General features: G+C 41.4%; 2 protein-coding genes across 2 annotated transcripts in view; both read right to left on the reverse strand.

The window, feature by feature from the left end:
* Positions 1-16,380, reverse strand: part of LOC118837179 (cell cycle control protein 50C-like) — a 37,542-nt gene extending 21,162 nt beyond the window's left edge. The window contains 3 exon segments of the mRNA XM_036744135.1: positions 5,725-5,767; positions 5,769-5,833; positions 16,186-16,380. Of these exon segments, the coding sequence (XP_036600030.1) occupies positions 5,725-5,767; positions 5,769-5,833; positions 16,186-16,380 (303 nt within the window).
* A 5,343-nt stretch (positions 16,381-21,723) lies between these two features.
* CMSS1 (cms1 ribosomal small subunit homolog) overlaps positions 21,724-26,684 on the reverse strand; it is a 434,878-nt gene continuing 429,917 nt past the window's right edge. Inside the window, exons 9-10 of the mRNA XM_036744978.1 lie at positions 24,362-24,450; positions 21,724-22,002 (exon numbers count right to left, since the gene is read on the reverse strand). Of these exons, the coding sequence (XP_036600873.1) occupies positions 21,919-22,002; positions 24,362-24,450 (173 nt within the window). The 3' untranslated portion in view covers positions 21,724-21,918. The remainder of the gene's footprint in view (positions 22,003-24,361; positions 24,451-26,684) is intronic.

The raw sequence follows: 26,684 nt of genomic DNA on the forward strand, positions 1-26,684 counted from the left end.
CTAAAAGCCATGACCTGGCAATGCAAGGTTGAAATAAGTGGATGAGACACGCTGACAACATAGTACAAAGCCCTCAACTCCACTCTGATGTGCCCAGAAGGGGCAGGAATCATCAGCTTAGTGGTCTGGAGACAGGCTGAGAGTCGTGCATGGATTAGTATTCTTTCTACCTCCCTCCACTGACTCACTCCGGACATCTTGTTCCTCCTAATCTGTAAAAATGGGCAAAGAATAGCATTAGATCCCAGGGATGTCTCTGGAGTCAGGGTGGTCTTAGAATAACAGAGGGTGGAAGAACCCGGGAGGTTAAACTTGATAGAGGAGCCAGTGGATTACTGAATTATTTCTTCTACAGCCTTTCAATTTACGATTTATTTACATTGATTCATTTGCAGAAGATTTTTAAAAATATAAGCATTACCTCTATTGCACCACCCTTTATACAAAGAAACACACAGTGTGCTTCCTCAATACATTTTACCAGTCTTTTTTTCAACTATTTTTTTGGAGGGGGGAAGACAGGGCAATTGGGGTTAAGTGACTTGCCCAAGGTTGCACAGCTAGTAAGTGTATCAAGTGTCTGAGGTTGGATTTGAACTCAGGTCCTCCTGACTCCAGAGCCGGTGCTCTATTCACTGCACCACCTAGCTGCCTCAGTCTCTCTCTCTCTTTTTTTTTTTCCCTAAAAAGGGCAACTTTACAGAACATGTTAAGCTTACAGTACTGGTTTGAAGGGGGCAATCACTGATAATGATAACTGATATTTCTGTTGTGCTTTAATGTTTTTAAAGGGCTTTATATACATTATCTTTGGTCATAATGCAACCCTGTGAGGAAAGGACCTCAGGTATCATCGTCCCCACAGAAGAGATGAGAAAAATAAGGCTCTGAAAGGTTAACTTGACTCTACCCTCCTTGGAGTTACCCAGGTTCACAACCCGGAAGTCATCCTTTGAATGGTCCTTCTCCCTCAGCCCCTCCCTGCCCCGCCCCCTTCCAAATATCCAAATGTAAAGTTCACCCTCTTTGCACCTGTGCCCACTCTCCTGCTCGCTCCGCATCCACCCTAGGATGGACACTCATCATCTCTCATCTATTAAGACAGCCTCCTAATTAGTCCTCTCTCTAGTTCATCTTCCACACAATGGCCAAATTTATATTCCTAAGCACAGATCTGACCATAGCACTCTTCTGGTCTAGAAGCTTACTTGGTTTCTCATTGCCTTTAGTATAAAATACAAATTCCTGTGTTCATAATTTAAAACTCTTTATGCTCTGTCTCCAGCCTATCTTTCTAGGCTAATTACACTTCCCTATATTCCCCTCCCTCTCCACCCCCCACCCGTATGGTGATTGACCTACTTCCTGTCCCTCATACCCAACATTCCTTCATGCCTTCTGCAGACTGTCTCCCATGACTGGAATATGGGCTACAAGTAACAAATCAGGGTGTGGCCATGTTCTGTGTGGCCGCTCTTCTTCTTTTCTATGACCTGGAATAGCAAAGCTTACGTTGCAGTGGATGCCTGGAGTTAGGAAGACTCCTTTTCTTGAGTTCAAATACAGCCTCAGACACTTACTAGCTGTGTGGCCCTGGGCAAGTCACTTAACCCTGTTTGCCTCAGTTTCCTCATCTGTAAAATGAGCTGGAGAAGGAAATGGCAAACCTCTTCAGTATCTTTGCCAACAAAACCCCAAGCGGAGTCATAAAGAGTCTGTCACGACTGAAATGACTGAACAACAACAAAACTGGGTGCCAAAGTCAAGAACAGGCAGACATTATTGGGGAAGAGAGCAGGAAAGAGGCCTTGATCTGGAGGCAGAGGCCCTGGGTTCCAACCCCATCTTTGTTACTTACTCTCTATGTGACCTTGGATAACTCACCAACCTTCTCTGGGACTCACTTCTTCAACCAAAACGAAACAAATTGGATTGACCTCTAAGGTCCTTTCCGGCTCTAAATCTATGACCTACTATGTAGTATCCGCAGAGTTAAGTGGTTCAGTAGAATGCAGGGGTTCTGGGAGACTTGCCCTTAATATAGAGATCAGACAAAGCCCTGTGATTGATTGGCCATTAGGAAATAGGGCTAGGAATCGAAACCTGCCTGCCAAAGAAGAAGGTGGTATCTTGATGGGTTTGCGATGGAGGTAAGGGGAGGTGTCAGTAAATTCCTTAATGAATTGAAGAGGTTTAGGACAGGGTCCATAAGGTGATTTCAGGCATGTTGGGGTAGGATATTCTCTATCTGAATAACTCTAGTCCCCACAGATTCAGACTCAAAGCTATAGGGGTCAGCAACAGTTGAATTGGTTTTAAGTAGGCAATTTCTTAGAGTCAGCTCTATGATGATCTCACAGGAATCTGATCCATCACAGATGAGAGATAATAAAAGAATGCTAGGCTTGTGTTAGGAAAACGTGCCTCTGACACTTCTAGTTTTATGATGAGGTATCAGACCCTTCTTGTTTTTTTTTTTTTTGAGGGAGCAAGGCAGGGCAATTGGGGTTAAATGACTTGTCCAAGGCCACACAGCTAGTAAGTGTGTCAAGCATCTGAGGCTGGATTTGAACTCAGGTCCTCCTGACTCCAGGGCTGGTGCTCTACTCACTGCACCACCTAGCTGCCCCTTCAGGCACTTCTTGAAACTTCAGTTTCCAAAGTTTTAAAATGAGGATGATGTTTGTAGAACCGACCTCCTTAGGATTGTTGTAAGGTTCAAATGAGATCATCTGTGCAAAGAATTTTATAAATGTTAGCTAATGCAACAATAAAAGCTATTTGGGAGTTCTGGGTCATGTGACCAACAAACTAGAGGACTACGTACTTTCTCTGATCCTCACAAGGGAATGGGATGGAATAAGCATTTATGAGCACCTACTATGTACCAGGCATCATGCTAAGTGCTTTACAAATATTATCTCATTTGAGCCTTCCAAAATACTTGTGAGATAGATACTGGTATTGTCTCCTTTTACAGCTGAGGAAACTGAGGCATACAGAGGTTATCTACCCAGGGTCACATAGTTAGCAAATACCTGAGGTCAGATTTGAACTTGGGTCTTTCTGATTTGCCCCAGAACGGGAGAAGGCTGAGACAGCTTTGAGATCCGGCTCTAAGTACAACTGTCACTAATAGGGGAAGGAGTCAGAAAGTGAGCAATAGGAGAATATGAGGGTGGTGGTGGTGGAAACCTAAAAAAAAAATTTACCAAAGATCTCAGGAGAAATAAAATTCAGAGTAAAGAAAACAAAAGACTTTGAGCATAAACAGATAAGCCAATAAGAAAAAGTACTAATAAAAGAAGGGAATAAGGCCTCCAGATCATCTAAATAAATACAGATACGTACAAATAAACATTTAAGACAAAGGAAAATGAATCAACACCTGAGGCAGAGGACTCTGGATTCCTGTATTGGCAATCAAGATGTGCTCTTAGCACTTATTCAACCAAGTGCCCTTGAAGAGTTTGGCCCTTGTTTCCTTGATTAACTTAGGAGTCTTTGATGACCTCCTTGCCTCAAGGGAAAGCCCAGTTTACATGGGTTTGAGTGACATGTTTGTGACATCAGAGGCTTTTAGACCATGTGGGTTTAAGTTGCATTTTTGTGACACTTTTAGGTCATGTGGGTGAGTCGCGTGTGTGACTCACCTTTGACCCTGAAGAAGATATATAAAACTAGAGGTTGGCTTTCTCTTTTGGAGCTCTGAGCCACAGCAGGAGTGGTACATGACTCTGGGCCAGCCGTTGTCGAGCTCCCGGCTGAACTCAGATGTAGATGGTTCCTTGGTAACTATGAATTGTATTTGGTCTGTTTATAAATGTATATTTGTAATTTGTTTGTATTTGCTCTGAAGTTCAGGGTGCTGGCTTTTTCCCCTGAACTAAGTGAATGATATTTGTTTGTTGGATTAAAGTAAGATTGTTAACCCCTTAATGTTGCTTTCCTTAGTAAAAAAGAACCTGTGTTGCCAGCTTTCTGTGTGCTAGTTGTTGGTGGGTCTTACAACCCTACAGCAGCTGCTAGCAGATTGTTGCAACAACTCCTGAGGAATTTCTGTGGATGAGAGTGTGGAACTCTAGCAGGATATTCCCAAAGAGAAATAGTAAATGTGAAACCAGAATTTATGGCCTGCACAGCAGAAATAATCAGCAGAACAAAAAAAACCTTGCATCAATGGTTGCAAACCTCACCAGAGAAACAAGAAAACGACTGATTTATAATGCAAATACAATAATTAAAATACAATCTGGAAAAAGAGAAACAAAAGGTAGTAAGGTAAAAAGAAAACATGATCTTTAAACAAGTAAACATTGATCTCAAAGACAGGATATGTAGATAGCTTAAGGATTATAGGCAGTAGTGTACTCAAACTGGCTGGCACAAGCTCTAGAGAGCTGATTGCTAAATTTTCAACTTAAAGTGTGAATATTTACACCTTGGGAACTGGTAAATGCTACATATCAGGGTTTGATTTATTGCTTTGTTGATTGTCTAGGCTTAAGAAAGTGATGGAGATAATGTTATTAACGGTGCTTGAACTTAAAAGCATAAGATGTGAACTTTTTTTCTTCAGAGGGCTAGTTGTTAAACATCTACCAGCATACTCCTGCCACAGCTAAACTGCCCTAGTTTTCTTACTGTACTAACAACTTCAGTCAGAAAAATGTATCTCAGAATCTGGATGGGGAAAGCAGAAACAACAAATAGGTTCTGTGATCTCTGTGAGGGAAAGGACTGTCACTTTTGGATTTGTCTGCCATGCAAACACAGTGTGTAGGAACAACGTGGTGTAGAAGACTAAGCTCATTTCATCAGTTCAAGTCCTACCACTGACCCTGGGCAAGTCACTTTACTTCTAAGGACTCTTTGTTGTTCAGTTTTTTTCAGTCAGGTCGGACTCTTCATTTCCCCTCCCCCTCCCCCCAATTTGGGGTTTTCTTGGCAAAGAGTGGTTTACCATTTCCTTCTCCAGCTCATTTTACAGATGAGGAAACTGAGGGAAACAGGGTTAAGTGACTTGCCCAGGGCCACACAGCTAGTTAAGTGGCTGAGGCCAGATGAAGTCAGGAAGAGTCTTTCTGTTTCCAAGTCCAGTGCTCTATGCACTGATGTGCCACCTAGTCACCTTCTAAGGGCTCTAATCAACTGTTTTTAAAATTATGAACCACAGAGCCAAGAGAGGCCAAGATGAATTGGTAGAAGAAATTTCTTTATTTGGGATGAAGATGAAATCACATGTCCAGTCCTTATCCTTATTCCTGGAGTCTCAGGTATAACAGAAGTTTAATAAATGTTTGTTGACAGATTTATTCCCAGCAGCAAAAGGGCAATTAGTCCCCATCCCCACCCTCAACCTGGCCTTGAAAAGGTGAGATCCTATCTTTCTATACTATTGGACTGCACATTGCTTTTGGATTCAGCCTGTTTAGGCTCGAAGATCCTCTTAGGAAACTGTTGGAAGTAAGGAATCTTGAAACTTGGGACAATAGGAGGCAAAGGAGGAAGACCAAAACATTAGAAAATACATGAATTTTATGTGAATGCTTTTTCTTTGTCTGGTTCTCTCTCTTCCTGCCCTTCCCTTCCCACCCCCCTCCCCCAAGGTGTTCCCAGGTTTGGGGTTTTTTGGGGAAGAATTTATAGATGGTAATTGTTAACTTATTGACAATAATAAGCAATAGGAAAAGAACAGTTTGAAGTTTTTTGGATTCTACTTACTGGCATTTCCTCTGGAATGAAGAAAGGAACCGAGCAGGTACACTTTGTAGAAATTAGAGGCCTTTTCCCTCAGTTTCAAACAGTTTGAGCATATGTCCGTGTATGTAATCTTTAAGCCAAACAAACGAAAAAGGAGACATGCCATGGTCCATTAGAAAGGGAGGTGACTTTATGTCTTAAAGCTTCCTGCCAATTTACCTCAACCCCAATCTCCGTCCCCTGAAGTTATTAAGTCCCTTTGCATTAGAAGGGACTTGAAGCTTATCTCCTCTGTGTGAGGTAGTGAGAAAATAAAATGTGAGGACTTCGCAGGGAATATATATGTATAAATATATATCTGTATCTAGTCATATTCATATCTATACTTAGAAATGTTTGAAAATCAAGAAACAGGGAAATAGGGAAGCGAAAAATTCTGAGGCTGTGAGAGTCTGATTACTCAGCCTCTGGGAAAGTTTCTCTTTTTTTTCCGAAACTTTTTGTTCTTTCTTCTAGCTCTAGTGTAAAGATTTACTAAGTAAGAATAGGGTCACTGTGACTTGCTTTCCTTTACTCTAAAAGTACTGTAGAAGAATGGAGAGGGTCTCCCCCTCCCCTTACCTTATTCTCCTTCTTTAGATTTATAGATGTCCCCTCAGTTGTAATCATAAACTAAGGGAATGGGAATTGGAATTTCTGTGCCTTGATTTCCCGGTTCTTTGTTTAGTTTTTCTTGCTTAGATTGTAAGCCCACCTCCCAGCCAATGGTGAGAAGGGTCAGAGGTGGGCGGGAATTCTCTTGTGTTAGGTATAATTTGTTCCTTGTGTCTCTGCCTCCCTTGCTAGACCTGTTCTGGCAGAGGACGCTCTATTCCCTCGTGAATCAAATAAAATTTTATTTCTGTTCCCACCCTGAGACGGTTCCTTATTAAAAATTAATTTTTTTAATTGGTGAGGGTCTTTCATCCCACACATCCTCCAATTCCCTCCTTTTATAAATTTGGAACACAAAATCTGGAGAAGAGAAATGACTTGGCCAAGGTCTCATGACCAGTAAGTAGTAGGAGAGCCAAGTTTTAGGCCTATTGGGGAGCTCATTCAGTCAATCCTCTCTCCCTTTGTTAGGCAAGGCTGTCTTTAAACCATTACATTAAAAATAAGAGGCCTTTCTACTCTGAAAAACCTCTAGGGAAAGGGATTTTATAAGCTTTCTCTGCAGGCTGTCCCGGCCCATTAACTGCTCATTATCAGGAAACTTCCTCGTACTTAACCTAAATCTCTGGGGCTGAAATTTCCCTTATTCTGTTTGTAGTGGAGATAGAGGCACTAAAGGAGTCTGTGGAGGATCTGAAGGTCCTCATTTATCACCCCTTTGGTGACTCTTTCAGCCTGAACAGTCTCAGTTGCTTGATTTAAACTTTTCTCATCAATTTTATTCACTGTAATAATATAGCTAATATTTCTATATATTATATAGAATATATAACATATAATGGAATGTATCATATCAAAACATAATTATATTATGTATTCAATATTATATAACATGCAATATTAAAAACATTATACACAATATATAACAGAATATAAAATATACATTATCTGTAATAAATTATATATAAAATGTTTATGATGTAGAGCATAATCTAAAATATATGACAACACATAGTATTTCTATAGTTGTATAGGTTGGCAAGACACTTTACATTACTGTTTTGATCCTTACAACAATTCTATAATGACCAAATTTCCTCATTTTACAGATGAGGAAACTAAGGCAGAAAGAAGTTAAGTGACTTGCCCCATAGTCGCACAACTGATAAGTGCCTGAGGTAGAATTTTGACTCCTAGCCTAGCACTCTATACACTCTGCCACCTCGATGCCACATTACTGCTTCACTCAGCTTCATGGCATCCACGCCCTTTCAAGTTGTCCATCAAGTTTCATTATCCCGACAAAACTGTCTGGCTTGGTCCCTCTAAGCTAGCTCAGCAGGCTGTTTCCAGGAGCAATGAACCATTTGCTCTCCCTCTCTGCTCCCTAGCATTTGGGAAGATACGCCAGGTAGAGGGAATGCCGTTGGTTCAGTGTCTTTCATCTCTGATTTTCTGACAGTCCCAATTGCAAAGTAAGAAAATAGGCTTTTAATGTGTTCACAAGTGGACTATCCTCTGTCAGAATACATGCCCCAATTTTTGGTTCAGAAAAAATAGCTGCAGAATCCTATCTAGTACGGGATGGGCCTCGGAGGCCAGCTAGTCCAACCCCCTTGTTTTACACATGAGGAAACTGAGACCCAGGGAGGTTAAGGGACTTGCTCACTTATCAGAGGAAGGATTTGAACCTGGGTCCTCTGAATCCAGAGTCATTGTTCTTGCCATTGTCTGTAGAGTAGAAACTAGCAATTGATAGTTTGTTTAAATTGTGATAAGATATTTTTGTGTTCTGCTAAGATAATTTAAAAAATTCTTCTTTAATATTTATTCTGCATGTTGTCTTGGTGATATGCTCTTGATACACGTCTGGTGATCTCTCTCTCTCTGTCTCTCTCTCTCACACGCGCACACATAAACGGACACACAATCAACCTGGATATCTATCTAGATAGATATCTATATATCACCAGGACGTACATACGTATGCATATATTTATACATATAGGTGTGCATGTATGCACATATGTTTTTGCCTTAACATTTCATTTTTCTAATTACATGTAAAAACAATTTTTCACACTTATTTTAAAAAAACTTTTGAGTTTCAAATTCTCTCCTTCCATCTCTCTCTCTCACTCTCTCTCTCCCCTCCATCTAATGGAACCTCATATCATCAATCTTCTCATTAGATCTGTATACCTAGAGCTAATTTCCAGTTTTGATAATATTGTATCATTAGCCAGATTCCAGCCTCCAAGAGTCCCAACCGCCGCTGTACTACAATGCACTCTGTAGCCTTCCTGAGTCAGAGGCTCACATACTATTTGCTCTTTTTCAATTTTGCCTGTTCTGGCTTATTGGGAAGCAGAATATCTATTTTTAAAAGAGTTAGTAACATTGATGATAGTAATACTATGGTTCTTATGGTCAAACATTGCCATTCATTCCATCAGTTTGTTGGCAGGGCCAGCCAGCCACTCACTAGTGGTATGATTGGGAGGTAACATCATACCTCATACATCTAGGTGGCACACTGAGATCAAATGCAGTCTCCGACACTAGCTGCGTGACCCTGGACAAGTCATTTAACTGTTTGCCTCGGTTTCCTCATCTGTAAAATGAGCTGGAAAAAGAAAAGGCAAACTACTCCAGTATCTCTCCCAAGAAATCCCCAAATGGGGCCATGGAGACTTGGACACGACTGAAAACCTCTGGGTTTCTCTTTCCCAATTTGTAAAATGAGTAGGTTGGGCTGGATTTCTAAGGTGTTTGCCAGCTCTGAAATGAAGGCTTTTTGTTGTGATTTAGAAAGGGTCACATGCTCAAAAATATATCAACTTCACCCCCTCTTCTGAGTGGAGCCAAATCATTAGAAACTCATTCCTTTGGTGGACAAACTCTTTTTTAAAAAATGCAAATGCTTCTAGAGAAAGGTTCTCAGCTTTTTTTTTAGGTCATGAACCCCTGTGGCAGTTTGGCGAAGCCTCTGGACCCCTTGTCAGAATATTGTTTTTAAATGCATGAAATAAAATGTATACGATTTCAAAGGAAAGTGATTATACTGAAATACAACTGCCAAAAATATCTACCCTCTGGCTTCCTTTAAGTCTCAGCTAAAGTCCACCTTCTACAAGAAGACTTTCTTGTTCCTCTTTAACCTTAGACTCTTTCCTCTGAGATTATCTTCAATTTATTCTGTACATACTTGTTCATATGCAGCTGTTTGCATGATGAGACTGTGAGCTCCTTGAGAGCAGGGACTGTCTCTGCTTTTCTAACTGTACCTTAGCATTTAGCCTAGTGCTTTGCATGTCATAAGTACTTAATAAATGCTTCCTTCCTTCTTTGTCTTTCTTTCTTTCTTCCTTTCTTTTTTTCTCACTTTCCTTTCCTTCTTTTCTTCTTCCCTCCCTTCTTCCTCCTTCTCCCCTCCCTACCTCCCCCTTCCTTCCTTCCCCTTCTTTCTTTCCTTCCTTCCTTCCCCTTCCTTCTCTCTTTCCTTCCTTCCTTCCTTCCTTCCTTCCTTCCTTCCTGGAAGATGCCCTACATGAAGCCCAAACAAAAGGATGCCCTCTTGAGATGCAGATTCTCTAAATGCTTCTATCTAATGATAGAACAGCACTAATTACAGTGAGCACAGGACCATTCTATGACTTCTCCACTGAAATCCACAGTAATGCAAATTGTCCACACAGGCATAAAACATGAACAGGCAGCCACAATAACATTGAGCTCCCTTGTACAGAGGAGGTAGGAGCTCCCGCTTGTAAGATAAGCTGTGTAAAGAGGATGGAATCCCACTGGTAAGAAGCCCTTACACATAAAAAGGATGCTGGTGTAGATGATGTAAATGATATCCCAGGTATTAGAATAACAAAAAAAGAGATTCTCATTTGCCAGGTCTGAGGGCTGGTTTGGTGCTAGAAAGCCTTCTAGTGACCTGACCAGCTTCAGCAACCCAAGGAAAGCCTCAGTGACAGTTAGCAGCTGCAGTGCTACTTTCCCAAGCTGGACCGTAAGCTCCTTCAGGGCAGGGACTAACCTACCTCTTTTTGTATCCCTAGGGCTTAGCACATAGTAGGTGCTTTATTAATTGATACCACCTGTGGTCTCTCCCTAAGTCACCTTCCTTATTCCAGTTTCTGATTTAAGTGGTCTTGGAATAGGAAGACCTGGTTTTCAGGCCCACCTCTGACACCTATTGGCTGTATGAGCCTGGATGAGTCACTCAACATCTCAATGCCCCCATCCCAGTTCTTAAGGCAATGAGTGCCTCCACATTGGTAGAGGAAGGCCTTCATTTGGAGCTCCTCACACCAATCCCTGCTAGCACAGGATCTTCTGGGGCAGTGTGGTTGCTGGATAGAACCTTGGATTTAGTCAAAAGACAACACAGTGTTCTATACACCATTGGTGCTTAATAAATGTTTGTTGAATTGAAGCCCAGTCTCAGTCCCAGTTATACCCCTGACTAACTAGCTAGTTAAAGGACCCTGGGCAAATTACTTTCCTCATATGTAAAACAGGGAGAATAGTATGGCTACCTAGAATCAAAGGGCTGACGTGAAGGTCACATTAGATATTGTGTCTAAAACATTTAGAAAATCTATAGTACTATTTAAGTGATCTAACAACTAGCAGTGTGGCATATTGCTTGGAGTCATAAAGACCAAAGTTCAAATCCCGCCTCAGCTACTTATTGGCTGTGTGACCCTGGGCAAGTCACTTCTGCCTCAGTTTCCTCATCTGTAGAATGGGGATAATAACAGCACCTACCTCTCAGGTTGTTGTGAGCATCAAGATGGGATAACAAAGTTACATAGCAACCAGGTACCCATTAGTGTGAAAAATTCTTGTGCAGTGATTGCATTCTTTGAATGTCCATGGCATATTTTCACTGGGCTGGAATCAATTGTCATATTTTATATCCTTATAACTACAAATAGCGAAAACTGGAATACGTGTGGCCACTTCACACGATTGTTTGCACTTGGACCTGGCTGCTTTGCAAATCTTTTAAAAGGGTTCTAAAGTGAGATGTTAAGTGGCAAAGTCTTAGTGTACTTTTAAGCTATAGCTAGCTATTATTATAAATTTGTTGTTATTGTGGTTTGGTCTTTTGGGTCACGTTTGACATTTTGTGACCCCACTTGGGGTTTTCTTGGCAAAGATACTGGAGTGGTTTGCCATTTCCTTCTCTGGCTCATTTTACAGATGAGGAAACTGAGGCAAACAGGGTAAAGTGACTTGCTGGTAAGTGCCTGAGGCCAGATTTGAATTCACAAAGATGAGTCTTACTGACTCTAGGCCTGGTGCTCTACCCACTGCACCACCCAGCTGCACCTATATAAATGTTAGTTATTATTATTATTATTCTTGTTACAAGGAGCAGTAAATTTTGGATCATACCTGGGTTCAAACTTCAGCTCTGTCATTACCCTGTGTGATAGTGGATCAGTGACTTAACTTCATTGGGCCTCAGTTCCCTTTCCTGTAAAACAAGGGGATTTGACTAGATGATGGCTAGTTATATCCTTCGGCTCTGTGATTCTGTGACTCTTCATCTGAGCCTGTTTCCTTAATTGTAGAAAGAGCTGAATTCAGATAATAGATTGTATTGAAAAAGTCTTAGTACAGTTTCAAGCCATTAAAGTCTCAAAAAACTGCACTGGGACATTCAAGGTACCCCATGTATGTATAAAGTACTTCGTAAACTTCAGAGCATTACATAAATGCTGGCTATTATCATCATGAATAATAACAAAAAAAATTTTAAGTTTCTTCCTAGCTTTAATCCTATATGCCACATGGGCACACTAAACCAGTAATGTTGACAAGTCTTGTCTAATGAACAGCTTTGCCACGAAATGCTCTGGCATCACAAAAAATGTCTGAAAATCCCTCATCTCTACACATTCCTTTAGTTGTGAAATTTTGGAATTGAGGATGTTTAACTGGAGAAGAGATTTGAGGAGGACCTGAGACTTATTTATCTTCAAGTATTTGAAGCATTGTCTATAGGAAGAGGAATTAACTTATTCAACTTGATCTTGGAGGGCAGAGCTAGGAGCTGTTGTTTGTTCTTTATTCTAGAAGAGGACCATGACATCAGGGAGGTGATGCCATGAGTTGTAAGTGGATTGGGTTCAAGTGAGGGAGGGCTGTGCAATGTTACCAGCCTCACTTCCTCCCCTGGAGCCATCTGGGCCCAGTGGCAAAATATAGATGAGGACAACTGGAGATAGACTGGGATGCAGTGGGAGACCTTGGCCATTTTAAGCTAAGGTCTTTCCCAGGTCTCAGTTTGACTGAGCCAATCCCCATTCAGTGATTAAGGCTAGGTAAGAAATGAGGCAAAGAATGGTGTCTTTTACCTAGTCCAAAAAAAAAATCAATCTGGGAGAGGAAGACCCTTAGGGTTTCTGGGCAAAACAGAAACAATTGCTTTTTCCATCCACTCTGAGCCATCAAGGCCCAAACAATGACCAAGTGGGGCTTGGGCTGGGACCTCTTGTTGGTCCATTTAAGGAAGATACGGAGGGGAATCCCATCACTTTCTGCTTGGCTACTTTTCCCGGACTTCAGGATTTCTAGAAACTCATCATTCTGCAAGATAAAATCAACTCAAACTCTCATCTCCTCAGATCATCTTTGCTGTAGTGTTTGCCCCTCACCTCCAGGTCTTCCTTGTCAGCTTTTTTTTTGTGTGTTCTCTTTCCCTAGTAGATTGTGAGTTCCCAGAGGGCAGGGACTTGTCCAATGACTTTATTAATATCTCCAGCACTTAGCACAGTGCTTGGCACATAACGGGCATATAACAAATATTTATTAACTCTATCATATGATTAATGTTTCTAAAAGTGTCATGCTGCTGAGAAATAAGCACATACCTCAGTTGTTACTCAATAATTGCAAAAAAAAAAACAACCATGGAGGGCAGAGCTAGAAGAAATGAGTGTGTGGAAGCATATTTAAAAACTCCTTTTTAGTAAAATTGAAAATATTAAGAAATAATATTTCTCTGTTTGAAGGTGGGTTAAGTTGAAGATGAAAGGTCTTTCTTAGAACAAGAGTCTTCCCTTCCCCCTGTTCCCCCACCCTGCCACCCCTGGAATTATTATGATTCATCTAAAGGTGGTCTCCTCTTCCTCATCCCTGAACGGATGGTGCCCAGCCTTCTCCACTCAGGAAGGAGGATGATCTCAGGGAGGAGATTCTTTTCAATCCTTGAGGGGAGTGGTCCAGGGAGGGACTGAGCTGTGACTATTGTTCTGGACTGTTAACAACTAAACTTTATTTTAACATATTATCTTTTCCTTGTCCAGGATTTCTATAAATATGAACTCGAATTGTCTTGGGAAGAGAGATACCTGCCAGAAAGCATGGGGGAACTATGCCAATTTGAATGTCTCTAAGCCAGAAATGGCCTGGATTGTTAAAAGAAATAAAAGTTTCTGGCAGACTTGTGCCTGAAACACAGAATAATAATGATGATAACTAGCATTTACATACATATATACACATATATCTCACTTCAAGGTTTACAAAGCGTTTTACATTTATTGTCTCGTTGGACTCTCACAGCTCTGCGAGGTAGGTGCTATTATCATTCCTCGTTTATAGATGAGCTCACTGAGGCAGGCAGAGGTGGAGTAACTGTGCAAGGGAGGTTTAAACTCAGGCCTTCTTGACTCCAGGTCCAGGGCTCTCTCCACTGTATCACTTAATTGGTGTGGTGTGTATGTATATGTGTGTGGATGTGTATGTGGATGTGTTTCTCTCTCTCTGTATGTGTACATGCATTTCTTCTTTGATGGGTGGAAGTTTTAAAGAGACATATTTAGCCTTAGCATCAGGAAAAATTCATTGGGTCATGTTTCAGTCGTGTCCAACTCTTTTGTGACCCCATTTGGGGTTTTCTTGGAAAAGACACTGGCAGGGTTTGCCATTTCCTTCTTCGGCTCATTTCACAAGTGAGGGAACCGAGGCAGACAGGGTCAAATGACTTGCCCAAGGTCACACAGCTAGGAAGCGTCTGAGGCCAGATCTGAACTCAGGAAGAGCCTTTCTGACTCCAAGCCCCGTGATCTATTCACTGTGCCACCTAGCTACACTCAATATTTGCAAATGTTGAACGAGTTTTCTGGGGACTGAACAGTAACCTCTTGCTGGAGATGTTCAAGCGAAGAATAGATAACTGCTCGTCACACTGCCCACTTTTCAGATACAAGCTACATTAGATGGCTGCTGGGACTGTGTGAAGTCCCAAATGAAGTTCTGACCATCCATCCCATCAGAAAGGCTTACCTTACATGTTGCATTTTATGGGCCCAGAACTGGCATTAGCCTTGGACTAATTCTTTTCTCCCTTCCCCCTTAGAAGAGAGCCACTTTAGTTCTCAAACAGCTTACTAACTGAACTGGCAATGGGCCCGTGTCTGCCAACTCCACTCTTAGTTTTGGCCTTTATCATTCTCAGTAGAGCAAAGTTGTTTTGCAGAAAAGGTGATAGGCACCAGAGTCCTATGATACTCAGATGAAAATAGTGTTTTCAGAGAAAGTTCACGTGCACACACACACACACACACACACACTGCCATGATGGCACTTTAGTAAAAAAATTGTATTTGTTTCCTCCTCTACCACAATGCTTTCTTCCCGTTTCTGGCCCTACATATGAGCATGACATTAAGTGTTGAATGCCACAGAGTATCCAAAGCCCCCACACTGGAATATGTTTAACCATGTATTACACACATATACATACATATACACACATATGCATATATGTCTATAGGAATGAGATAGGTTTAAACCACAAGGGTGAAGAACCTGTGGTCCTGAGGCCATATGTGGCCCTCTAGGTCCTCAAGTACAGCCAGATTCAGGGCTGCACTTGAGGACCTAGAAGGCCACAGGTTCCCCACCCCTGGTTTAGAGTAAGAAGACATAAGTTCAAATCCTGTTCTCTCCTTTGGTTTCCTTCATCATATAGTACAAACTTCTATAAGAAGCCCTCCTTATCCCCCTAGTTGCTAGTGCATTCCTTTCCCAGTCCAATTTGCATTCATTTACACCTTCTAAGAGACAGTTCGGTGCAGTGGATAAAGAATTAACCTTGGAGCCCGGAAGTCCTAGGTTCAAGTTCTGCCTAGCACGTATTAGCTGCGTGACCCTGGGCAAGTAACTTGACTTCTTAGGGCTCTAGGAAATTCCCTAAGACTAAGTTGCAGATAAAGTTCTGACCTGCATTGGTAGAATGGGCTTTGCTCATCTAGGTATTCCCTAGACTAATGCAATCACAAGTTCTGTTCCTATTGCTATGGATATATTCATATATGCACACATTTCCTCTTCCAATGGAACGTAAGCTTTTTGAGAGGATTTTCCTTTTTGTATCTTCTACACAATGGATGGCATAAAATACTTAATAAATAAATGTTTGTTGACTGATTGATCCTACTGAACCCAGTCCTGTAAGCCCAGGATTTGGGATGCTGGACCCCTGCCTACCAGGATAATCATATGCCTGAGTGACCTTGGGTACGTGATTTCCCTTCTCCGAATCTATTTCTTTATCTGCAAAACGAAGGGGGTTAGATGAGATCATCTTAACTCTAAAATCTAATGATTCTACACCTGCCAGTCATGGTTCTATACCTTTGCAAACTGGATTTGGCCAGATTATCTCCCAATCTATCATATCCCATTGCTTACCCCCAAACCTACTCTTCTGCCTAGGACCCCCTGCCCCAGCCCTCCTCCCCCCATCCCCAGCCCCAAGGCAGCCTGCCTTGTATGAAAAGATTCGAGTCTAGGACAAACCTCAATTTCCTTGACACTCTTTGCAGATATGAGGAGGATGCCCATGCTGAGAAAGAATGCTGCAGTGGCAAAGAATCCAGGGAGGACTGCCCAGGCTGTGAGGTAAGGTCTCCAGGCTGGCAACTGCTGCTGTTGAAATGCAGTATTGTCTGGCATTCTGGATGGCAGACCCTGAGACCTGTTTTTCATTTTCATCTTGGCTTTCTGGGCATACAAAATATTACTAAAATATTAATAGTAATTAAAAAATTCTTAATAATTCCAGGGCCTTTTCTTGCTCCAGGTAGTATGGCATCATGTTTATGAAAACTTGGCTATTTCCCCAAAGTAGTCATTAAATACACCCATAGTTTAGAGAGTCATAGATGGAGGGTATCTATTTTCACTCAGGTTGGGTTATGGGCAAATGAAATTTATTCTGATTCAAAAGGGCTAGTACACTTTTGGTCTTTGCTGCAAAAGTTTTGGCTGGGGTCTTGAACTGAGTCTCCGAGATGTATTTGGTGGTGGTGTTGGTGGGAGGGAATGGTGGTAACTAACACCCAGTGAAATATGCTTCCACAAAACTGATTTCTTATACCCTGCCTGGCTGACCTGGTAGATGCATGGCTAATCTAAGGGCAATAATTTCTGAAAAGAGAAAAAAGTCCATTAACAATACTCAATCAATCCTCAAGAGTTTCTTTAAATCTTGGGTAGTGAATACAGTATATTTTCTTCCCAAATATGACTATAACCAAACAGAAGATTAGGGGTGTGGTGGAGAGAAGGGTCATCGTCTTATAGTATTACAGAGTTATGTAGAAGGGGTAAGGCTTGGTCTACTAGGCCCCTTCAGAGGTCCTAGGGACCAATGGGTGTCAATTATAGAGAGGCAGATTGATGTTCAATATAAGAAAGCACCCTAACAATTAGAACTACTCAAAAGCAGCATAGGTTGCTTTCATAGCTAGTAAATTCTCTGTTACTGGAGTTATTCAAACAGAAATAGGAATACTGTAGAGGGGGTTTATGCTATAGGTAGGGATTTTAGCAGTCCTCCAAATGTGATATGGTGACCCCTGGGGGTATCCTAGGTCCTTCTAGGGAATCCACAAGATCAAAGCGGTTTTCATAATACTAGCATGTTTTAATTTCTAACGTGGTAAATATCAAAAGATATCACACATGTAAACAAAAGCCTTTTAGGATTTCCAGTTTTTAGGAGTGTAAAGGGCTCCTACCCAAAAAGTTTGAGAATTATTGGATCAGATGACCTCTGAATTACATTCCAACTCTAAGACTGGTTATAAACTAATTTGGAAAATGAGTAAAAGATTAGACAATCCTAGATCATCTACAGTAATGGAGGAAAGTGTCAAGGAAAACATCTAACTCCAAATTTCAATGGTTTTGCTTCCCTATTCCCAACCAACTAAACTTTTATCAGGATTATTTGCAACTAGCAAAGTGGAAAATTTTTAGTTTCTTTTCTTCCTTTTCTAGGAGACAGAGAGCTGGCCTCAGAGTTAGGAAGTCCCACTTATGACAAATGTGGGTCAGGGGTGTGGAACCTAAGGCTTGGAGGCCACCTGTGGTCCTCTAGGTCCTAAAGTTCAGCTCTTTGATTGAATCCAAACTTCACAGAACAAATACTCTTAACAAAAGGATTTGTTATGTAAAACTTGGACTCAGACAAAAGGCTGCACTCAAGGACCTAGAAGGCCCCAGTTTCCCTACCCCTAATCTGGCCCAGTCAACACTTTTTTTTTTGAGGGGGAAGGCAGGGTAATTGGGGTTAAGTGCAAGTGCCCAAGTTCGCACAGCTAGTGAGTGTGTCAAGTGTCTGAGGCCAGATTTGAACTCAGGTCCTCCTGACTCCAGGGCTGGTGCTCTATTCACTGCACCACCTAGCTGCCACCTGCCCATTCAACCTTTCAATGCTTGAGCTAATTTCCAATTTCTGAGAAGGTACTGACCAGTATTGGTTGATGAAATTTCTCAACTGAAACTTGATGCACCAATGAAATCACAAGGCCAGACCCTATCCTTATTGTTAACTTACTCTGCATCTCCCTTCCCTCCCCCACTTTTTTTGAGAACGGGTCTCTCTCTCACCCAGACTGGAAGTTCGGTAGCCACTTGAGGCTGATCCCAATACTAGTCTGGACAGAAACTTTTACTTGCTCCATTTTTCATCCTGGGCCAATCCACCCCTCCTTATGCAACCGGTGGCTCCCTACTTTTGGGGACCCACCATTTTGGTACTGGGCTCAGTCTGGATACCCTTATGGCTTTAGCCCCACTGCAGCTCAGAAATTCAAACTCAAGTGGTCCACCAGCTTCAGCCTTACCAGCAGTAAGGATTTTAGGTGTGGGCCACTATGCTTTGCTCCTTCCACTTTCTGTTGAAAGAACCAGGTAACAAGACAGAGTGAGAGTAAAGGAAGGGTCTGAGTATGCTGAATTATTAATCCCTGAATAAGAGAAAGTTGACTAGAAGAGCTAATTTATTAGATTTTGGGGTATTTGTGAAAAATTTCCATAAAATACCCAATTAGAGATGAAATATTCACCTCCTCTTTGAATTTATAATGTGGAGGCTAGAAAGTAGAACTCAGAGCTTTTTGCTTCAGGGGGCTAGACAGTTTTATTGTTCTCCCATCTCCTAAACCTGCTTGTTTCACCGAAGAAGCCAGACTGTGCGAGCGTTGCTTTTAGGTAACGTAGTCATTAGTTATAAACACCTCATTTAAGAGAAGTAAAAATGGGGGCATAATACTTACGGCAGGAACTTGCTGTTTCTATAACTTCATGGCCCTGCTGCAAATGGAATAAGGCTGCTAAGGACCATAACACGAAAGAGGTATGCCATACAGACCAGCTGGCTTGGAGGTGACCAGAAATATATGCATGGGGGCTGGCACTGAATGTTCACAATTCACCCCCATTGTTTGTTTCGCTAGAGCAAATATGGTCAAGAGATAGGGTGTGAAAGGCAGCAAAAAGCTCTGTGACTAGTTTAAACAGAGGTGGTGCATTAAATTTTAGGCAGAGTGGGAGCATTTTAGGGGATGTAATTCATGCTATTCAGCAGGCTTTCCTTACTCAGCAAAAGACTTGCAAGGAAGTCATTAAAATGGAATAACCATAAAAAAGTCTGGCACATAGTTGGTGCTTCATAAATGCTTGTTGTCTGGACTTTTTTTTTTTTTTTGGGTGGGGTAGGGCCTTGGCAGGTCATGATGTAGGAAACTACCTTCTACTGAAACGTATCCTTTCCTGAAGCAGCTGGGCCATTTATTTGCAACTCGAAATACTAGACAGTTACCTGAGAGGTTAAACGACTTGTCCATGGTGACACAGATAGTATGTGTCAGGAGAACTTGGACCTAGGTTCTCTTCGCTCCAAGGTTAGCCATAAGAATTGGAGCTCTCTAGAGGCAGAAGGTGCTGCCTTGGGAGGCAGTGGGTTTCCTAGCACTGGAAATCTTTAAATCTGAATGACTAACCACTAGTTAGAGATATCGATCTGGGTTGGGCTAGATGACCGCTGAGCTTACTTCGATCTCTTGTGATGTGACATTCTCTTGGATGAGTTTATTGCTTACATGATGGTCCCTCTCTTTTTAAATTTCTAAGTTCTTCTTCCAAGCCAATGATCTGATGTATTGCCTTTCTTCATCAAATGGGATAATGCATGAAGAATTTTATATGGTACTATCTTTACAAAATAATTCAGATATTTCATTTATCCTAAATGTTTTCTTTTGTTTCAATTTTTAAAATGTCTTGGGAACAGTCCCATGAGATAGGACAGCCACATGGCTGACAAGTTGTTTTCTACTTACACCTTCTTCAGTCTGCTAAGTATATTTACACCAGGTCTATAAATGCGCTTTCTATTATTTTAGTCTTTCTGAATGCTCCCATTCTTTCCTATGTAACCTTGCCGGGATGAACTGTCGCAGCTGTGGCAAGTTGATACGTCTCCATTGGGCATACAAAATTGCTATTGGACACTTCAGAGAAGTGGCCCCTAAGTCCTCGCCTTTGGTTCTTCCTTACTGTTGTACCGAGAGCCTTCTTTAGGGTGACCAGATGTCCTGGATGCATGGGCTGGTCTCACATTTCACTGCCTTGTGTTTTAAATCTGCTGGAATCCACATGGGGATCTGGCAGTAAATGCAGGCAACCCCCCTGTCCCCCACCCCCATTTCCTGGGTCTGGCAAATCAATGCTTGAAAAGTCAGTGGGCTTGAATACTGTCAGTAAAACCCACACCTTCTTCCCTCCTCAGTAGTATTACAGGTTGCATATGGCTATTTGGCAGTCTTGGACTTTTACTATTTTCTTACCTGATGATTTCCGGATGCTCTTCCCTTCGCTAGCCCAAAATACTGCATAACATCAACGAATTACTCCTGTAATGTTAAGACCTTGGTAGGGGGGAGGTTGAATGCTCTACCTTCTTTCTTTATAGGCAAAGAGCATCCTTCTCTTTCTGGGCATTTCATCAGCGGCTCCTGAAGCATTCCGTATCTAGGAAACCCAAGCTCTCTTCAAGGTTTAGCCTAGTCGTCACCTTACACATGTCTTTCCTGATTCTCACACATGTTGGTGTTTCTCACTCGACTTTCTGAAATTGTTTAGCATTACTTGTGTTGTGGTTAAAAAGGACCATAGTTCAGGGTGTAGAGTACAGGTCAGGTAAAAGCTTCATTCAGATATCACAAGCCATGGCAGGAAGATGTCGTTCAACTCACAGAGCAATAGCTCTGTCAAATGAGGGCTAATTAGAAATAATTTTCAGCCAATGCATGTAGAGGAAAATGAAGAACTAATATGAAGGGTAGTTATGCTGCAAAGCAATTGGTTGCTAAAATCAAGGAGAGAGAGTAGACAGAGGACAGAGTAGGTCTGCAACATCTTCAAACCTTATTTGTCACTCTGAGAAGGACATCGATGATAACAAGACCACGTTATGAAAATCTTAACAATGTACTGGGGTAGGGATAAAATCTAAACACAGGGAAGCAGACTTGCCGGCTCAATTTACACTGTAAAGGAGCCTTATTCAAAGATGGAGTCACTCATGTCAATTCAGGAAAGATATACTGGGCCCCTTTTTGCTTCTAATAAGTGTTCACTGAACCAGAGTCAATAGCTTGTATGACTTTTTATTCTATTTTATACATGGGTTTTTAGCTATTATTTGGAGTATCTCAATTTTCTTACATAATATAAATCCTATTCCCCCTTTCTTTGTCATGTTCCTAACACTTGTCGACCCATAAGCAAGCTGTCACCTTGTATGGTAACACCTAGGACTACTTTACCAGAGCTCAGGCCCATTAAAAAAAATTTAGCCAAGATTCAAATGTAGAATTTTACAGGCTGTTGATAATATCTCTTTGTATTATGAGGGCTACAGTGTTGTCTCTTCTGAGTGTGCAGAGTATCTTATGCACTTGCTGTTCCCCATAAATAACAAAAATAATATTCTAGACCAACACCAGACAGCATGTAGAATAAAGGTCTCCAGGAATCTAGTAAAAATGACACAAACTCGTTCTACTTTATTATAAAGAGAAGGAAGCTCGCGAAAGAGGCAGTAAGAATCAGGCCTGCTAAAGCATCCCAAAAGGCAAACATCCATTGTGTGTGACTCATTTGGCAGTGTGTGGTCGCATTAAATACAGATGCAAATTCTATCCTTAGGTCAAAACTTGAATCTTCATTAGAACTGGGAAATTAAAAAAGTCCCAGCTTCAAAGACTCGGCTCTACACAGGCTTATTAGTTTCATTTCCAGCAGTTCAAGAACTTCTTTTTTTATCTGAACAAGAGAAAAACAAATGATCGACAATGGTGAAAAAGGGAAAAGTTTTCAATGTGAAGAGGAGACATTTTGTTGAATTAATTCAATGCTCTTGCCTCTTGCTATTTACTCAGCTGTTATTAGAGACGTGGCCAGAAAAGGCCCAGATCCAAACCCACATCTGATCCGGAGGTGAAATGTTTACGTAAGTAAATGAAAAGGTCCTGCAGAAAGCATCAGTTCCATAAAATGGCCTCTTGTTTGTATCTGTTTCAAAATATTCCATCTCAATGGATTTCCAAGGTCTGTCTTCTGGACGCTTTACAACTTTGAGTTCATTCTTATAAATGAATTAATATTCCAATATGACTATTTTTATTACCTTTACTGATATGGCTAATAACCAACAATAAAACAATATCAAATAACTAATCACAAGAAAAAAATATAGGTATCCTATTTCTAATCAGGCTACTGGTGGCAATGTGCCGTTGTGGCTAGAGGACTGGCCTGGGGGCTGGGAAGACTGGACTAACTCTGATGCATCTTAGCTGCGTGACCACGTGTGAATCACTTTTAACTTCTTGGTACTCAGGCAATTTAGACAATAAATTAGAGACACTTGCCAGTTGAGGGTGGGGGGAAGTGCTGGAGGAGGCAGAGGAGTGGAATGTCTGAACCAGATAAGATCCTAGTCTGGTCAAAAATAAGCAAAATAAAAAATAAATTGCTGGCTTATCAGCTAATCACTCAGATTCAACCTGCCCAATCAAACTGATCATTTTAGACTAAAAATTCAATTATATTTGGCTTATGTAATTCTAGGGACGTTGGTATAAGCAGTAAGCAAATTCTTCTAGGATTAATGTTAACTGTCTGATTTTTGGTTGTAACTGGGCATCTTGCTGTGTCCTGGGCTTAGTGCACATTCACTCTAATGTCCTATAACTTTTGAATCTCCACTGATAGTACTGAACCATAATTAGTGATCTTCAGAATTCTGGCCATGAGGCTCTGGACATATCTTCGTTTAGCAAAGGCAGTATGGTGTAATGGAAGAAACACCGGCCAAGGAGTCTGGGCTCTGCCACACGTGTTGCTACAAGTTGTGTGAATTTGGACGAATCATTTAGTGTTTAATACTAGCCACACTGGGCAGTTAGGTGGCACAGTGGATGGTGCGCCGGGCCTGGAGTCAGGAAGCCCTGAGTTCAAACCTAGCCTTAGGCACTTACTACCTGTGGTGATCCTGGGCAAGTCACTTAACCCTGTTTGCCTTGGTTTCCTCATCTGTAAAATGAGCTGTAGGAGGAAATGGCAAACTACTCCATTATCTTTGCCAAGAAAACTTCAAATGGGATCACCGAGAGTTGGACATGACTGAAATGACTTAACAACGAATAGACACACTGACTTGTTTTTACAGCAAAGGAAACTGAGACACAGGGGCTGAATGGCCTTCCCACGATCACACTGAAGCCCTCCGGAAACTGTTTTGAGGGTGAAAAGAGATAATGCGCATTATGTGCTTTGGAAGCAGAATGCGTCATACAGAGGGCAACTTTTATCCTTAACGTTCATCAGCTACTTTAAAATATTCCGTCAATCTGATTGATCAGCCCCAATTACCTTCCTACATGACTATTGATACTGGATTTCTTCAAGACATTTGGTAGTAATAGCTAGTATTTATGTAAATGCTTTAAGTTTTGCAAAGCACTTTACACATATTTACTCATTTGAGCCTCACCAGCACCCTGTGAAGTACGTGCCATTATTATCCCTGTTTTATAGACAGGAAACTGCCTAAGCTTAACCAGGATGTTAAGTGACTTGTTCAGAGTCACACAGCTAAGACGTATCTGAGGCGGGAGGAGAAGTCAGGCTGTCCAGACTCTGAGTCCAGCACTCTACACACTGTGTTACCTCCCTGCCTACAGCCTATGTTTTCCCCTTGGGAAAGCAACACATCAATTGCTAATTTGATTTAAAAGAAAAAAAAAAACAAAATAAAATTAACAGCCCTAAAAGGGCAGGATTAAAGGGACCCATGGAAAAGGGGTTCAGTTGAGGGGTGGGAGGCTTATTAAGAAAGCCAGACGTTGAATCCTTTGGGACTTTCTGTCTCTTAAAAGATAAAGCATGAGAATCTATGTAACACAGAATAATAGATGCTTAGGAGTGTTTAAGAAGTGGAAAACATGTTGCTACAAGGGTTAAATTCTCCACAGCAAGCTACCTCAGAGTCAAATGCCAGAAACCAATTTGAGAGCCAGAATGTGCTGGCTCCCAAAGTCACGGGCTTTATTACCATGTTTGAACTCAAGTTCAAATTGAAAGAAAATGTGATTAAAAACAATTGCTGGTTACATGGTACCTCGGGAATGTCCATCAGTCTCCTCAACTTCTGATCTCTCCAGTTCCAATCAAAAACCAGATACTTCAGGGAGTTCAAGTTAAGGACATCTGAAAGGGTCAGTGAGATTTGTTCTAGTGAAGACCACATGGCACGAGCTTATCAAAGTGACTTTTCCCTCCTCCCCCTCTTTGTCGCTGCTGTCCTCTCCCCAGGCAACTAATCTCAGGACATTAAGTGCTACCCTGGCCTGGTGGAAAACAAACGCAACCACTTTTCAGATTTCCTCACCCCCTAAGCCTGCCCCTAATTCTGAGGAAAAACACAAAGGCAGAGAAACTACTGTTGTTAAGCTCATGTCCTGGCAGGAAATCCACCCCAAGCCACCATTATGTGAAACCACAGAGGCTCAGTTTTCATCTCTGGCAACAATTTGGTAAGACGCATCCTGTGGTTTGAGGTTAATGGCCCTTCAGGGGAGATATGTCAGACTCATCCGTGGGACCCTTGTAGAGGAGAATCAGATGGAAGCATGGGCAACCGAGTTATATGGGAAACTTTCAGCATCTAATATAATTTTTAGGGCAGAAGGGGAAATCAAGATGATGGGCTCTGTTCAGGACTTAAAAAAAATTAACATCAGTAAGTCAATTAACCACTCTGCACCTTGGCTTCCCTATACAAGAGGTAGAAACTATGATTATCTTTAGGGATGATCACTTAACATCCTCACTCCTTCCTCCAATTTTACTGAGGAGGAAATAGAGTCTTAAAGAGGCTGATTTGTCCAAGAGTCACAGGGTTATAACTGTTCATCCTTTGTTTTCGATGAGGACCAATGACATCACAGGTGATGCTTTGACTTGTGCATGAACTGGATGTAAGTGAGGCAGAGTTGCACAAAACTGTCAGCCTCACTCTCTTTTCCTGAGTCACAGAAGTCCTGGGCAGGAGAAAGGTCAAGATGTCTGGCCTTTAATTGTTTGATAGAATTCACTTGTAAATCTGTGTGGTCATGGTGCTTTTTTCTTAGGAAGCTCATTTATGGCTTGTTCAATTTCTTCTTCCAAAATAAGATCTATTTAGATATACTATTTCCTCTTCTGCTAATCTAGGCAGTTTATGTTTTTGTAAATATTCTTCTATTTCACATGAATTGTTAAATTTATTGGCATACAATTGGGCAAATACAACTCCTTATAATTGCTCTTATTTCATCTTTGTTAGTGGTGCCCTTTTCATTTTTAATACTAGCAATTTGGTTTCTTCTCTCTTTTTAAAAATCATATTAATCAGTGGTTTACCTATTTCATTGTTTTTTTCATACAACCAATTCTTAGTTTTATTTATTAATTCAACAATTTTCTTACACTCAATTTTATTAATCTAGGAAGGAGAGAAGAAAAAAGGAGAGAAAAAAGTTACATGGTAACTTTATTAAATATATACATAAATTTATTATATCATTTATTTAGGTAGTAGAGGGAAATAAAGTCACCCTCACAATAGCCATTAATAATAACAGGCCACATTTGGGGAACAATCTGGAATTATGCCCAAAGAGTTATTAAACTGCCTGTACCCTTTGGCCCAGCAATACCATAACTTTATTGTATATTTTGTACATAATGGATTTACAGTTTTGTGTGCATTTGTCTTATTTTTCTATTCTGCTGGGTTATGGAAATGCTTGTTTTGCTCCGTAAGCTCAGCAAAAAAAAAAAAAAAGACTGGCAATGACCCAGGATGCAATGGATGGCCTTGGTGCCTTTGACGCTTGACCAAGCTCTAAGCGCTCCACAGCGCCTGCTTTAGCCGCTTTGAGGCTGTTGGAACAGATTGTTCTCATCAGCGCATTCCACCAGGGTGTTGAGGAGGGCGAGACTAGGAGTGGGGGAAGTCTTCGCATGTTTGGGTAGATCTCCCTCTAACTCACAGGTTAAAGGCCTGTCAGTTACCCTCAACCTGTTTTAGCCTGTCTGCTGAGACAGTTTTACTGGGGTGTGGCCACTGCATATGCTACAGCTTCTTGCAGCCACAGGTGAGGGCTGGGTGACCCCAGAGATGCTAGTCCTCCCCGCACATTCCATATGCCGCAAGAGCCACACAGTGAGGATATGGCAAAGTTGCCTCCTGCCTCTTGTGCTCTTTCCTTTATGTTATATTGTCTCTCCACTTGACTAGGCCTAGGCTCTACTAGTCAGTACAAGCAGGTGGGATGGTGGGGGGAAAACCCCTCATTTTCTGAAGAAGTAGGTCTGGGTGTCAGCTCCACCACAACCTAGCTGAGGAGCCTTGGGCAAGCCAATTAACTTCATTATATTCACGGAAGGGGCTTTATGCA

This window comes from Trichosurus vulpecula, chromosome 2 (assembly GCF_011100635.1).
Source record: "Trichosurus vulpecula isolate mTriVul1 chromosome 2, mTriVul1.pri, whole genome shotgun sequence".
Classification (NCBI taxonomy): domain Eukaryota; kingdom Metazoa; phylum Chordata; class Mammalia; order Diprotodontia; family Phalangeridae; genus Trichosurus; species Trichosurus vulpecula.